The following is a 15,446-nucleotide window of genomic DNA, read 5'->3' as shown; positions in this document are numbered from 1 at the left end:
TGTGTGCTGTGCCCATGAAGTCAGAAGACTTCAGTCAGCAGAACTGTTGTTCCAATAAGAACTTAAGTTAACTGAAAAAGGAAAAAGAAGAAAATTTTCCCTCCTCAGCAACAGCAGAAGTAGATTAAACAATTTCAGTTCAAAGAATTAGCAACACTAGGCTACGATGGAGCAATGTTTTCCATTATTACTTTTTTTTTTGGCAACTATCTTGTGGATATTGTGAGTCTGTGGATGTGTTTGTTTATGGATCAGTTTTGGCATGCAATCCGTGCAAGACTATCACACAGCTATTTTTTTCCATAATAACAGAATGTTTCTCAAGGTTATAGTGACTGTATTTTCTGTATAAATCTGTCTGCTCTCTTAAACTTGCCACAGAGCTCTGTAAGTGGGTGGCTGATGTTAGCAGTCACAAGAAAATAGTATGTCTTTCAAATGCCTAACAAAACCATTGTGTGCTAATAGTTGTAAGACTCTAATAGTTTTAAAGTAAGTGCAATCTGGAAAAATTTAAAATATTGAAGTTCTTGCAAGTTTCATTGTGTCCCCAACTGGGCATGCAGTTAACAATCTTAATTGTGCAACAGAGCCTTCCCTGTGATCTCTAGCAGTTTCTTAGATCCAACACTATGGTATGCGAAATGCCTCTTGTATGTGATAGGCACCTCAGCTCCCATTGATTCCATTGGGAGTTGAGGTATGTATTCAGAACCTAGCATGAGACACTTAGTACTCCTCTAGCAGAGATAGAAAAATAAACTGGGAATCAGGAGACCCAGTTTCTATTCTTGGCTCTGCCATTTGAGCTGCAGTTTAACCTTGAGTAAGTCACTTAACTTTTCTATGCCTGTACTTTCCCTTCACACTCTTTATATAGCTCAGTGCTTTGAGCATTGGCCTGCTAAACCCCCAAGGTTGTGAGTTCAATCCTTGAGGGGGCCATTTAGAGAACTGGGGTAAAAATCTGGAGATTGGTCCTGCTTTGAGCGGGGGGGTGGACTAGATGACCTTCTGAGGTCCCTTCCAACCCTACTCTTAAAAAAAATTATTTATTTAGATTGCAAACTCTTCAAAGCAGGGACTGCCTCTTATGTATTTTTGTACAGTTTCTAGGCCAATGGAACACCAGGCTCAATGGGAGCCTCTGAGTACGGGTGCTACTGTAACACAAATAATAAATTAGTACTTCATATCCTCATCATGCCATTTGTAAGCACAGAACACAGGAAAACTCCACTTTCCAATGACATTATCTACATAGCTGTTCAATATGTACATTTGATACAACTACCCAAATAGAGCATTTTACGCTCATTAGAAGTTCCTTCTTTAATTTACAGTTTCATCCTTTTGCTGTCCAGTGTAGTAAATGTCCTTTCTGTTTTGTTAATTCACTTTCACTTCTCCTTAAGGTCAGCATCACACTTCCCATTATACATTGTAAAGGTGTGAATTCATCTCTTTAGCTGTCCTGTACTTCACTGTCTGCTGTTTTTCATGGTTACTAATCAGCCTGGTATCATTATTTTAGCCTTGACTATGCTAATGATGGCTTCAATTTTCTCATCCTGTTCAGCTGTAATTTATTATTGCTGGTCATGATGGCCTATGAGAGTAATATTACTTTCTTCAGACATCAACTATTCTCTGAATTAAAAAAAAATTAAAAAATCAAATTGTGTTTTCTAAAGGATATCCAAACTACTGCTTCCTGGCAGAAAACTTGACCTAATTATTGAGAAAAGGGGTGAGACAATGTTATTTAGTGGTTGTATTACTATAGCATGTAGAAGCCTTAGTCATGGACCAGGACCCTATTGGGCTAGGCACAGACACAGAATAAAAAGATGCTCCTTATGCAAAGAGCTTACTATCTCTAGATAAGACAAGAGACAACAGATGGATACAGATAGATAAGGAAGTACAAGGAAACAATGAGACACTATTTGTAAGCATGGTAGGCAGCGGTATCAGCACAGCAGTGCACTAACCATTGACAAGTTTTTGAAGGCATTGTGGCAAAAAAGTTTTCTTACCCTCAACTTTGTTTAACACCACTGCCAGTCTATAGTAATGGGTGTATGTGCCATCTGGCACTTGATCACCATATAGAAGGAAGAAAAGCACTTAGAGTTTATAAGATCTGTTTAGGTTTAGTACTTTGGTCAACTAAGCTCATTAAAAATCCATCTTTCAGCGTGGGTTTATAACAAAATGTTCATAAAATATGACTCTAGTCAAAACAATCTTATCACATGAATGTTGCCATTTGTCAAATGCTTGGTAGATTGTCAAAGGCATTCCTATGGCATAGAATTGTTATTCCTAGCAGATGTCTTTGAGGTTTCTTTTCTTTTAAACTATTCCACTTGTCTGCTTTTCCAATACAGTCAAATCTCGCAATAACGCACCCCGCCATAACGCGAAATCGCATATAGCGCGATCACAGGTTGGCTCCCCTTTAAGCCATAATACAGTACAGTACTGTACCAATGGTCCCCAACACCATGGCAGGGGAGAGAAGCTGCAGCCCCACACCTGCCGGGGACAGAGAACTCCGAGGCTGCGGGCGCCGGTGCTCTCTGTCCCCGGCAGGCGGGGAGCCGTGGCTCCTCTTGAAGTGGGAGAGAAGCTGCACCTGCCGGGGACAGAGAGCATCGGTGCCCGCAGCCCCAGAGTTCTCTGTCCCTGGCAGGCGGGGGGCTGCAGCTCCTCTCCCCTGCTGGGCACTAGGGGCACTAGGTGGCGCACATCAATGCACCGCATTGGGGACCACTGACAAACCCCACTATACCGCGACCCTGCATTTAGCGCAATGTAAGTTTTTGGACCCCAAACATCGCATTATAGCGGGGTTTCACTGTACTTCTTTGTCCCTTGTGCTTTACAAAGCACCTCCTATTATAATAAACAGTTTAAAAAACTAATAAGACTAAAATAACGTCAACACTTTATCTTAAATGTTTGGACATCTTCAACCTCCTGTTTTAAAAGTCTCCTGCTACCAGACTAAGATGTAGTTTATAATCTAATGGAATACATCTAGGCTTTATGATGCTGACCTGATTTCATAACACTGTTGTGATTATGATCCAAGTGACTTTATGTGTAATACTCTTTGTCTAACTGCCATTTTCTAACAATGAGTAATGACCCACCTCAAGGGTCCCAGAGCCCAGGCTGCAGCCAGAGCCTAAATGTCTACACAGCAATTAAATACCCTTTAGCCTGAGTCCTGTGAGAATAAGTCAGCCATGGGGGTGTCTAATTGCAGTGTAGACATATCCTGTGTGGTGCTTTCTGCTGCTCTAAATCATATTTCTTTAGATCTCTGGATAATGGTAGAAAATAATGCTTTAATTGTTTTGACTAAAGGGTAAAGGTAGCAATGAGAGTTCATTATTTAAATACTACTGTACCTCTCTCTAAGGAATCAGATTGTTCTTCATGCATTATGTAGTCTTAATATTTTCATAGATATTGACTTGGCTGTAGGAGTAAGTAGAGCTTCATACCCAAATATCTTGATGGAGGCAAATAAGTATTAAAAGATGTAATCTTAATGAAGATGTAGTAGTACTTCTGAGATCAATACATCCCCATTTCCAAAATATTTCTAGCAGCTTCCTTCAGGAGCAAATAATATTTGAAATGGCTAGAGAATACAAACAAAATTTGAAAGCATTTCATTTGGGTTATTAATGTCTAAATTAGAACATTTATGGTTTCCATTCATATGGAACTGTGCATGTTATATATATGTCCCCTTCCAATACTCCTCTGACTGTACTTAAACAAAGTGAATAGGGTCTTTGAAAATTTCATCACAAACTATCCAATGTAAAGGTCAGAAAGAAACAAATCTTAAAAAAACAAAACAAACAAACAAAAAAAAACCCCAAGTGTTCAAATTGCAATCCTGAGAGCTCTATTAAAATATAATTATTTTATAGCTTCCAGAGTACACAGAGTAAGGGAACCAGAGAAAACGTATTCTGCACTCATCTGATTGAAATACCACAAACCATCATGCAAAAGCCCATAATCATACTTCTGTTGGCCTAGACCCTGACATTAGGGGACAGTGCAAACAGATCACAGCTTTCTGAATCTGTGAGAGCTGTAGGAGGCTGGCAAAGTCTGAAAAAAGAGAACTTCTGGCTGGGAGAAAAGCATGGTCAGAGTAGCTGGGAAGGTACTGATTCATACCTCCATTTAGAGTTTTCTATTGGTGGAGTACTTAGGGAACAGACAGTGAAATTTTAATGCTGCTTGCCCACCAGCCCTAGTGGAAACAGGACATGCCCTTCTTGGAAGTAAAAGTTCAAGGATTTTCATTTTGACAGAAGACTAGAAAAGGAGTGCTCACACCATCTAGAAATGGTGGTATATCAACCTTTTTTTTTTTTTTTTTTTTTTTTTTAAGCACTGGGGACTTTTTTCCAGGTATTGAAAATGAACTGTACTGACTTCAGTGGAGCTAGGCTGATTTACACCAGCTGAGGACCTAGCGCTAGGAAACACAGAATAAAGAGGGAACTGAGAGAGAACTATTCCAAGAAAAAGTATAATTAGCTATAAACAATGTACAATAAATGCCCAGGGAAGATGAATGTGGTAAAAGGTAAAACAAAGCTCAAATAAAGTAGATCCCTGTATGGAGTGGGAAAGCAGCCTGGAGCAGGAAAAGGTGAAAACTTGGGAATGCATGATTAAGATAATCTAATAAAAGATAAAATTGGCCTTTTCCCTTGCTTTACACTCTGTTCTGTTGTTCAGATATTGCACCTATTCGTTACCTTTTCTCTGATGGTTTTTGCCATCACATGGTATATTGGGTCAACTGATTCTGGTCGAAGTCAATTTCCAAGTCTCCTTTGGTTTAGGATAGCATTTCATGCATATTTCACATTGTTAGATTGTTTTGGTTCCTTCTCCTCACTTTGGTGAATCTCTTTGGCTAATCCTTTGAACATCATAAAAGTAATAGAAACGTAATTTAAAAAACAAAAACAAAACAAAACACTATGTTCAAATCTAGCAAAGCAAGACAGTTAGAAACAATACAAAAGATATTCAGAATCAGCTTTGTTATTATAAAGATCTTTTTTTAATGATGATTGTTAAAACATTTTTATAGAATGCATGTTTTCCTGGAAAAAGAAGTAGAGAAGCTGGACTCTGATCTCTCTCAGTGGAAATGGAAATATGAAGAAATGCGACAGTCCAAGCTGGAGAGCCTGAAACAGGTACATTGGCAGAAAAAGCAAACAAAATACTACTACTGGGGAACAGAGAGCAAAACAGTCTGTGAAACTGATAAACAAGTAATTTTGGACTGTAGCAGATGCCTGCCCTAGAGGAAACAATATTTTCTGTATTTGACAGAAAATGTCAGTCACCATTCTCACCCTCATTCAGAGCCCATTGTGCAGAGACTGACCAAACTACTGAGCCAAATTACATCATACAAGCATATTATATAGTAGTTTCATTTGGACTAAATGTTTCAAACCATCCATGTTTTATGACCTAAATGGAAACTGCTTTTTTTATGACCTAAATGGAAACTGCTGAGTCCTGATAACCCTGATAAAATTCATTGAAATTTGTGAGTACTTCTGAAAATCAGGTCACTTCTATTTAGGTGTCAAAACATTGGTATATAAAAGTCTACTGTAACTTTAAGCACCCAGGTTTGGAACATACGGTTAAAGTGTTTACACTTTATTTGCCTCTATTGTGCACAAGACACCAAGAATTTTTAGGTTATTTTTAAATTAAATTACAGTGATTCTCAAACACTTAGATTAAGTCAATTGCTATTATTTAGATTATATTTTTTTAAAATTAGCGTACATACATAAACTCAGCAGGGAATGCACTATAGCAATGTTTGAATTGAATCCTCTACATTTTACACATTTTACTTTGTAGTCCTGGATCTTCTCTTGGTCTGTTATCTTAGGCCTCCTTTAGATTTTGGTTTCTTTTACTCTCCTTATTTGTTATGTAGGAAAATCCCTCCTGATTAAATGCAAACTATTCAACTGGTCTATCATATCTCTGTGATTAAAATATGAAGCAGATGTTTTGGTAAATTATTTTGCCCTGAGGTTTTGATCACTGCTGGGGAGAAGGGAACAATAAAAATTGGTATTGATATATGGATAAGAGACAACTATCATGCAGTCTCCAACTGCAAATCATCTTGAAGTTCTTAGTTGGATACATGTTGAAAAGAAAAAAACTAATTTTAACATGAGATGTTTATTTTGATGTAATACATGATATTGAACAAACACATACACAGAAAATATTTGTATTTAACTGTGAACAGAAGGTAACTTTTTGGGTATTCTGTATATCTTGGAAGTTTTGTAGGGCTATGATTTATTTAGTTTTTAATATTACAGGGGAAAACACTGGTTTTAGTAAATCTGATTAATTTGAATGAAATTACCATCATGTATCTATTTTGTAAGTGAAAATCCTCCATATTTTAAAATGCACAAATCTTGTGTGTGGGTGAAAGTTATTTGATATATATCAGTGTTAAGAAAAAATATTCAACTACTCTTACAAGCTTCTTGATAACAAAGCTTCTCTCTCTTGAGAAATCATCATAATAGAAAACAAATGTAACAATAAATCTATGATCTCTTTTCCCCAAATAGATATGATATCATAGCTATAGAATAGGGCATCAGTAAAATGTAGCTTCTTAGACATCGAACTGCAGCTACATTTCAGCTGGAGCTGCCAAATTTCTCTGTTTTAAATAAAACTTAGATATCAACTTTTCAAAGACAAATTGCTGGATTTCTATCAGTTCAGGAAACAGTATGCTAACTGTCCTTGAAAATTCCTATTTAATTTAAAAAAATGCACATCACGCTAGATAGTATTGGCAGGTTAAGAGTCATACTACTTAGCTTGCAAAATACCCATTTAAATGTTACTTAATAAAAGGGATTTTTGAACTGACACCCTCATTTTATCCATATATGTACTCTATTTTCAGACTATGTTACATAGCTGAATTTTTGTTAGCTGTAGGAAAGTGAATGTAACCAGGCACTTCTGTTACTAGCTTTTTGTGTTTTGTGTTTGACTGTAGTTGGACTACATTTTCTTTGATGATTTCATATTGCTTCTGAAACGGTTTAAAAATGTGTCATTTCTTTGTTTGAAGTCTGGTGTAAGTAACTTAAGTGTCATATTTTTGGTAGCTAAGACGTGTTCACAAGTATTGTAAACAAAAACACGTCATGGTTGTTTTAGTGACTGATACTTTGGAGGAGCCCAGTCTGGTTAGTGTCTACCCTCTAGTCCCCTCTGGAATGATGGAGCTGTTCAAGAGTGTGAGATCCCATAATCCTCAAGTGATCTGGAGTGGTTGTCTGTTGTAGATAGAGTCTTGTAGATAGAAGCTTAAAAATATAGTTCTAATTCTCATGGATAAAACAGAAAAGGTCTTTAGTATCCTTCTGATATACTAAAAGTATGTTGAGAGGTTCTTATCTATCTGCATTATGGATCCACCAGCTTATAGATTTGCTGTACCTGGACCAGCAATGTTAATGCAACTATGCATGAAGGGAGACACATGTTGAACCTAGTCTTCTCACTGGTCTTGGTTATCTGTGGGGTAGTTATTGTCCTTATGGGGATTACAGGATCATTCATTATAGTGTAGAGTTCACCACTGAGGATAAAACAAATTCCCTTCAACTAACCATGCATAATAAATGTTGCCCATTATATCATGCGGGATTTGGAGAAATGCTAACACACTCAGACTCAAGCACAGCCCTTTTCAAGGATACTCCTAGAGTAATGAACTCTATATTCCAGTCGATTCTTGCTGTACCCTTTACTCTGAGAGTACAATGGTTCTGATCTAAGTGATCATGTGGAGATAATATTTCATAGAATTAACAACCTTATTTCTCTTGCCAAACCACCTTCTTCAGAACAATGGACGATCTTAGTTTTTCAGTGTCAATGCCTCTGAAGATAGCAATTAGTAGCGATATGATTAGTTCTGCTTGTTTTTTGGAAGAACAAGATTTTGGTCAGGTTTGATGAGCTAAGAGGTATTAAGTAAAGGAGCACAGAAACTTCAGAATTGCTATACTAGAATAAAGCAGTGGTGCAGCAAATGCAGCACTCTGTCTTAGAAAGAAGCATATTACCACATCCTAAAAATGGAGAGGAAAATCTTTTTTTTTTTTTTTTAAAGACTTCACTCACTCCAAAAGGTATTTGGAAACTATAAACTAGTTTCTAACTAGGAAAAAATCCTAGAAAAAGTGATGATATGTGCACAATGATGCTATCCCAGGTTCTAGTATGTGTTCACACAGCATCAAATGTGTCCTGTTCAGAGTCATAAGCAAGAGAGATGGTATATATAGTTGTTAGAGTAGGGAACTGGCAGTTAAGAGGCCTGAGTTCGACCTCTAAATCTACTTTCAACTCACAATATAAAATTATACAAGTCATTTTATATCGCTGGGCTGTGTATCACGGGGTTCACTTACCATTGGGCACCTCCTTGTGGCTGAGTCTGGGGATTGATTCCACTCAGGTCTGATGCCTCGCCTTGAGACAGATTGCTTCTGGCCCATGCCTCATTGGTCACAGGACTCGCAGTGCTTCCTCTTTGTGACTCAGCCCTCCAGCCAGGTCATTGTATAGACCTCCCCTTCAGGGATATCAAAGTCCCACTGTGTCAGCTTTCTGCATGCCATTCCAGACAGTCTTCTGCTCCAAGGCCAGGTCCTATGCTAGTTCCTCAGAAGCTGGGAACCTGGGTTCCAGCCCAGGGATTCTTTGTCTAGCAACCATGATCTGCTTGCTCCTAGTCTCTGTTGCTATTTCTCTGGACTCCTTACTACTTCCCTTCTCTATCTCCTGGTACCGCCTCAAATTTACCAGCCTAAACACCCTCATCCTGGGGGTAAATGTACACTACTTCTTTCTTTGGTTTATTGCCAGACTCTGTAACCCCAAACACACCTCCCTTCTCCAAGGGAGTAACTGCAGACTACTTCCCCTGTCATAAACACATAGTTAAGGTTAATGCCTCTTTTACCTGTAAAGGGTTAAGAAGTTCACCTAGCCTGGCTGACACCTGACCAGAGGAATCAATGGGGGAACAAGATGTTTCAAAAGGAAGGAGGGAAGTTTCCTTTGTTTAGTCAGTTTTCAGTTTCAGCCGGAGTGAAAAAGATCAAGGAACCAGCCTCTTATCAGAGTAGTAAGTTTTAGAAAGGAATAAATAGATTTATGTTTATTTTCTTTTGTGACTTGTCTTGGTGCCATTAAGGGAATTATCAAATTGGGTATTCTTGTGTGTATTAAGATTTTTGCCCAGGGGAGCATCCTGTGTTTTCAATCTATTGTCTGTGAGATTAGCTGATATGCTGTCCCCCAGAGGTTTTTTTTTTCTTTCTTTTACCTTTCTTTTCTTTAATTAAAAGCCTTCTTTTTAAGAACCTGATTGATTTTTCCCCTGTTTTTGAGATCCAAGGAAATTGGATCTGGACTCACCAGGGAATTGGTGGAGGAGTCTCTCAAGGCTACCCAGGGAGGGGAAGGTTTTTGGGGGAAAGGGAGTGATCCAGGTACTCAGAAATTCTGGATGTTGGCAGCGAGACCAGATCTAAGCTGGTAATTAAGCTTAGAAGTGTCCATGCAGGTCCCCACATCTGTACCCTAAAGTTCAGAGTGGGGGTGAGACCTATGACATCCCCCAAAGCCCTTTTCTTCTTCTTCAGGTTTGTGGCATAGCAGATTCACTTCCTGAGTCTGACTGCCATGCATTGTACTTAGTATCTTTTCCATGACTTAGAGCAGTGTTTCCCAAATTTGGGACGCCGCTTGTTTAGGGAAAGCCCCTGGCAGGCTGAGCCAGTTTGTTTACCTGCTGCATCCACAGGTCTGGCTGATTGCAGCTCCCACTGGCTGTGATTCGCTGCTCCAGGCCAACGGGAGCCGCTGGAAGCGGCAGCCAGTACATCTCTCAGCCCACGTCTCTTCCCGCAGCCCCCATTGGCCTGGAGCAGCGAACCGTGACCAATGGGAGCCGCAATTGGCCAGACCTGCGGACACGGCAGGTAAACAAACCGGCCTGGCCCGCCAGGGGCTTTTCCTAAGCAAGCGGTATCCCAAGTTTGGGAAACACTGACTTAGAGTCTCGCACCTTTCCCCGTATTCTTAGAGAATTGCAAAAGAGCTTTTTTAAAATGGGCCTTGTTTTCCTAATTTTTTTTTGATTGATGTGGCAAGAATTTTTTTTTTCACTTTAAGGCTGAGTTTGCTATATAAATAGCTCCTTTCATTGGTACAGTCTTTACAATCCCAAAAGAATATGATCTATGGTTTCAGGAACGTTGCATGTTACACATTTTTGTGCATGTTAATTAGAAATAAATTACTGTTTAATCTACAATGCCCTGTTATCATCCTAAATAGAGCCACTTCGCTTTTCCTCCTGGGGCCTTGGATTATATCAACATTGTTAACTGTAGGGCATACGTCTCAGAATTTTTTCCCATTTCTTTTATTTGCCAACAATTCTTGCCATTCCTTCCTTAGCTCATTTTTGATTAGGTGTTTAAATTTTTGTTTGCTTAAGGGAATTCCTAGGTTCATGATTAATAGCACTTTTTTGCCTATTTGTCAGCCAGTTTGTTGACTGCTATCACTATATGTGCCGGGAACCATGCTATTACTGTGGTTATATTCAATGGTGACAGTTCAGTTATTAGCAGTAATATTTCATTAAAGATACTGTCATTTCTGCTAGCAGACTTATCACTGTAAAATTGTCTGCGACCCTGATAAGGAGTCTCACAGATTGGCTACAGCAGCTGGCCACACATCTGAAGTCCAGTTTAGTGCCAGTATAATCCCTGTTAGCTCAGCTGTAAAGACTAATACAAAGTTAGTTAGCATTATGGCTTTCTTGAATCTGAGTGAGGCACTCAGAGAGCTGTTCCCACTCTCCCTGTATCTTCTTCGTTGGAGCCATCTGTATACATTTGGCAATAGTGTCCCTGCTTGTCACCAATATATTGATTTGTTATATGTTGTATATTTATCAGTCTTCTCTCTTTATGTATTTCACTATATAATTCCATGTTTATCTCAAGGGGGAAAGTTTTCCAGTGATATAGTATTTTCACATAACTATAGATTTTGGTCTCTTTCAATCCTCTTTTCATTAAGATCCTTTATCCACTTCTGTAGCCTACTCACATGGGGAATTTTGAGGGTTTTTTGTCCTCCACTTAATTCCCAATGATCATTATTTATTAACTTTGTGTTATCATCTTTGCTATTACGTAGTACGTTGTCACAAAAATTTAAGTCTAGGAGCTTCATTGTAAGAGTGACAGACATTTCACTGCCTGCTGTCTGTAGTACATGAAGAGGTGTAGTAATGAAGGTACCACATGTGATATGGTACCACATGTGATATGCAGTGCCTGTGTTTGGATATAGTCTAGTTTTCTCAGATTCCTTTCATTGCTGATCCAAAGACCTGGCATCTATACTCAATAAGTGGTCTAATTAACACTTTGTATAGTATTGTCACGATTTTCTTATCTGCTCCTCAGAATGTTCCAGAGATACTTTGCAGTAGTTGATTCTACATTTTCACTTTTCTTTAATATTTTAATATAGTCCCTCTAAGTGAGCTTATCAAATATCACACCTAAGAATTTTTAATTTTTCACTATATTTAGATGTTTGTTATATCACTATAAATTTACAACTTTTTGGATTTTCCTTTTTGTGAAGCTCACTCCCTTAATTTTGCTTAAGGAAAATTGGAAGCTCCACCTGTTTCCCCATTATGCACTTAAGTGCATTATTGATTCTTTTGGCAGCTCTTTCAAGGTTTCTGCTTTTGGTCCAGATGACCAATCTCGCCCCTGCTTCCCCAGCAGCAAGTGTTTGGGTGTGCAGGGCAGTGCTTACCTGGGGGGCTCCCCAGAAGGGTCACAGGAACTCCCCTCCCTCAGTTCCTAGCTCCATGTGCTGCCTCTGCGTGCAGGCACCACCGCCGCAGCTCCCATTGACTGTGGTTCCCAGTCAATGGGACCTGCAGAATCTGGGCTTGGAGCAGAGCAGAGGCAGCACGTGGATCTAGGAGCTGGAGGTTGCCACTTCCCAGGAGCTGGGTAGGGAACTTGCCCCAGCCTCGCCAACCCCTTCTCCCCTGGCTGTGATGCCCCTCCCCCTGAACACCCATAGCGCTCCCCCAGACGCAACTCCCCCGAGCACCCACGGCACCCTTTGGGCCACCACCTGCAGCACCCCCAGGGCTGCCCCTCCAAGCCCCTCACCCCCAAAGTTTTAGTCAGGGATAAATAGTAAAAGTCATAGACAGGTCATGGGCTGTGAATTTTTGTTTACTGCCCTGTCCATGACTTTTACTAAAAATACCCATGACTAAAACATAGCCTCACATATGACACAGTTGTCAGCAAATAACATGATCCCTTTTCCTGTACTCAGTTCCTTAGGGAGGTAATTTATCATGATGTTAAAGAGGTTGGGCTACCATTCTCCTGTGGAATTCCATTTGCAAGTAAATATAGGTTGGAAAAAGCTTTCCCTATTCAGACTTGTGTAGGTCTTTATAAGAAGTCCCTTATCCATCTATATATTTTCCCCATAACATCCATGGAAGCCACTTTATGAAGTAATCCCTCTCTCCATAACACAGCATAGGCTTTCTCTATGTCCAGGAAAGTTGTCATTGTGAATTCTTTGGTTCTCAGGTTTTTTTGTGATTCTGTCTCTAACCTTACAATGTGGTCAATCTCACTCCTACCTCTTCTGAACCCACTTTGCATTCCATCTATGAATTTACTTCTCTCTGGGTGTTGTACCACTAATCTTTCCATTACCATTTTTTGAGGGCAATTTTTTGGGTCTTTGTGTCAAGTCTTGAGCACAACTTACCTGACTTCCTCACTGGGACAATAATTGTGTGTTTCCAGTCCTTAGATATTTCACCTTTTTGCAATATGTTGTTATATAATTTTAGTAGCATCTCAAGCTTCCTTCACTTAAGTGTTTAAGCATTTCAAAGCTTATTATGTCCTTGCCTGGTATGGTGCTTTTGCTGCTTATTACCATTGTTTGTAGTTCTCTCCTACCAAAGTTTTCATTTAAAATAATATCCACATCCTCCTTCCATCTTTTCAGCCTCTCACAATTATCCTTAAAGAATCTTATTTTCCTCTCCCTAATTTGTCCTCTGATCCTCATCGTTACTTTTGAAATATGTTGCCAGAATTTACACTTTCTTTATTGGAGTTTATTTCTCCATGCCCTGCAGTTGTTGCTCTTACTCTTTATTCCATTCATTTTCCTAATCTGCTTATATACCTCTGCTGCATTGGTATTTTTATTTACTTTCCTGCAGTCTGTTTCCCAGCTTTCTCTTTTTGCCCTCTAGATAGCCCTCTGTGCACCTGCCTTGCTTTTTTAAAATATTTGATTAAGTCCTCATTATTTAGGGATTTTTTTTGCTTTTCTGTATGCCTTATTCCTTTTCCTAATTACCATTTTACATTCCTTGTTCCACCATGAAACTCTTTTCCTGTCTTTAAGTAGTGTTCATATTTTAGGAATAGCTAAGCTGGTTGTCTTTCGAATACCCTTAGTAACATCACTACAGAATTCCTCAGTAACTTCACTTAATACTTTGCTCAATCACATATTCCTCACTTTCGTTTCTAAAGAGTTTTCCATTTGCCTTTCTTTTTTAAGATTCTAAGTGGAGATATTATCCTTGTCTTCAGTGTTCCCTTTTCCTTAATATGTAATTAACGTTGGGAAGTGGTCTCTACCCAGTCCTTTCTTTCTACAAGTTTCCCAGCTGTGTTACTTGCTATGGTCAGGGGCGGCTCCAGGCACCAGCATACCAAGCACGTGCCTGGGGCGGCAAGCCGGGGGGGGCGCTCTGCCGGTCACCGCGAGGGTGGCAGGCAGGTTGCCTTCAGCGGCATGCCTGCGGAGGGTCCGCTGTTCCCGTGGCTTCAGCGGACCTCCCGCAAACTGCTGCCGAATCGGCGGGACCAGGGACCTCCCGCAGGCAAGTTGCTGAAGGCAGCACGCCTGCCGTGCTTGGGGCGGCAAAATACCTAGAGCCGCCCCAGGCTATGGTGCTAGAAGCAATTCCCAGATCCAGCCATGAGAATAGGGTTGCCAGGAGTCTGGTGTCCAACCAGAATGCCCGGTTGAAAAGAGACCCTGCGACTTTGGTCAGCACTGCTGACCACGCCACTAATAGTCTGGTCGGTGGAGCAGCGAGGATAAGGTAGGCTCCACACGGCTCCCAGAAGCAGCCAGTATGTCCCTGTGCACTCTAGGTGCAGGGGCAGTCAAGAGGCTCCGCACGCTGCCCCCACCCCGAGCACTGGCTCCCGCAGTTCCTGGCCAATGGGAGCTGCGGGGGTGGCACTTGCAGGTGAGGGCTGTGAACTGACTCCCCTGGCCTCTCCACCTAGGAGCTGGACGTGCCGGCCGCTTCTGGGAGCCGCCTGAGGTAAGTGCCGCCCGGAGCCTGCACCCTGGACCCGCTCCCACAGCCCAACCCACTGCCCCAGTCTTGAGTCCCCCCCCACACCCAAACTGCCTTCCAGAGTCTGCATCTCCTCCCACAGTCCAAACCCCTTGTCTCCAGCCAGAGCCCCCTCCTGCACCCTGAAACTCACACCCCCAGCCAGAGCCCTTACCCCCACCCCTGCACCCCAACCCCCTGCCATGCCTGGAGCCCCCTGCCACACCCTCAATGCCTCATTCCTGGCCCCACCCGAGCCCACAGCCCCAGATGGAACCTTCACACCCCCTGCCCCAGCCCAGAGCCCCCGCATGCATCCTGAAACCCTCAATTCTGGCCCCACCCCAGAGCCCACACCCCCAGCCAGAGCCCTCCCTCCCTCCTGCACCCCAACTCTCTGCTCTAGCCTGGAGCCTCTCACACTCCGAACCCCTTGACCCCATCCTGGAGCCCCCTTCTGCACCCCAAACCCCTCATACCTTGCCCCACCCCAGAGCCCGCACCCCAAGCTGGAGCCCTCATCCCTTCCGCACCCCAACCCTAGGATTCCTTCATATCTTTTCTGCTGTTATCTTTTCTCAGTAGCCACTGATATGGTGGATTGTTGGACTCAGCTAAACTACTTGGCAAACAGGTTAGTTATCCTGATAGTCACTAGAAAGTGATACTTAGTGACTCTGTGAGATCCAACTTGGAGATGTATGGCTTTGATTAGATAATACATAGATACATATTTGGCTCATTTTTTACTTTGAAGTGGTCATATGGTGTCTCATACACATAAGTTACATCTGATTTGGCCTATTTAGGTACTTGGACATCCAGTACACATTTGAGAGCAACTTGACAATCT

At 41.1% G+C, this 15,446-nt stretch overlaps 1 protein-coding gene across 8 annotated transcripts in view; it reads left to right on the top strand.

Moving 5' to 3' along the window:
- The window catches only part of CCDC102B (coiled-coil domain containing 102B), a 413,274-nt gene that overhangs the window by 94,317 nt on the left and 303,511 nt on the right, over nt 1-15,446 (top strand). For all 8 annotated transcript variants that reach the window (XM_039523358.1, XM_039523359.1, XM_039523361.1 and 5 more), the window contains one exon: nt 5,144-5,252. In XM_039523358.1, the coding sequence (XP_039379292.1) occupies nt 5,144-5,252 (109 nt within the window). The remainder of the gene's footprint in view (nt 1-5,143; nt 5,253-15,446) is intronic.

This window comes from Mauremys reevesii, linkage group 2, assembly GCF_016161935.1.
Source record: "Mauremys reevesii isolate NIE-2019 linkage group 2, ASM1616193v1, whole genome shotgun sequence".
Classification (NCBI taxonomy): domain Eukaryota; kingdom Metazoa; phylum Chordata; order Testudines; family Geoemydidae; genus Mauremys; species Mauremys reevesii.
This window is presented reverse-complemented; position numbering and strand designations above follow the sequence as displayed.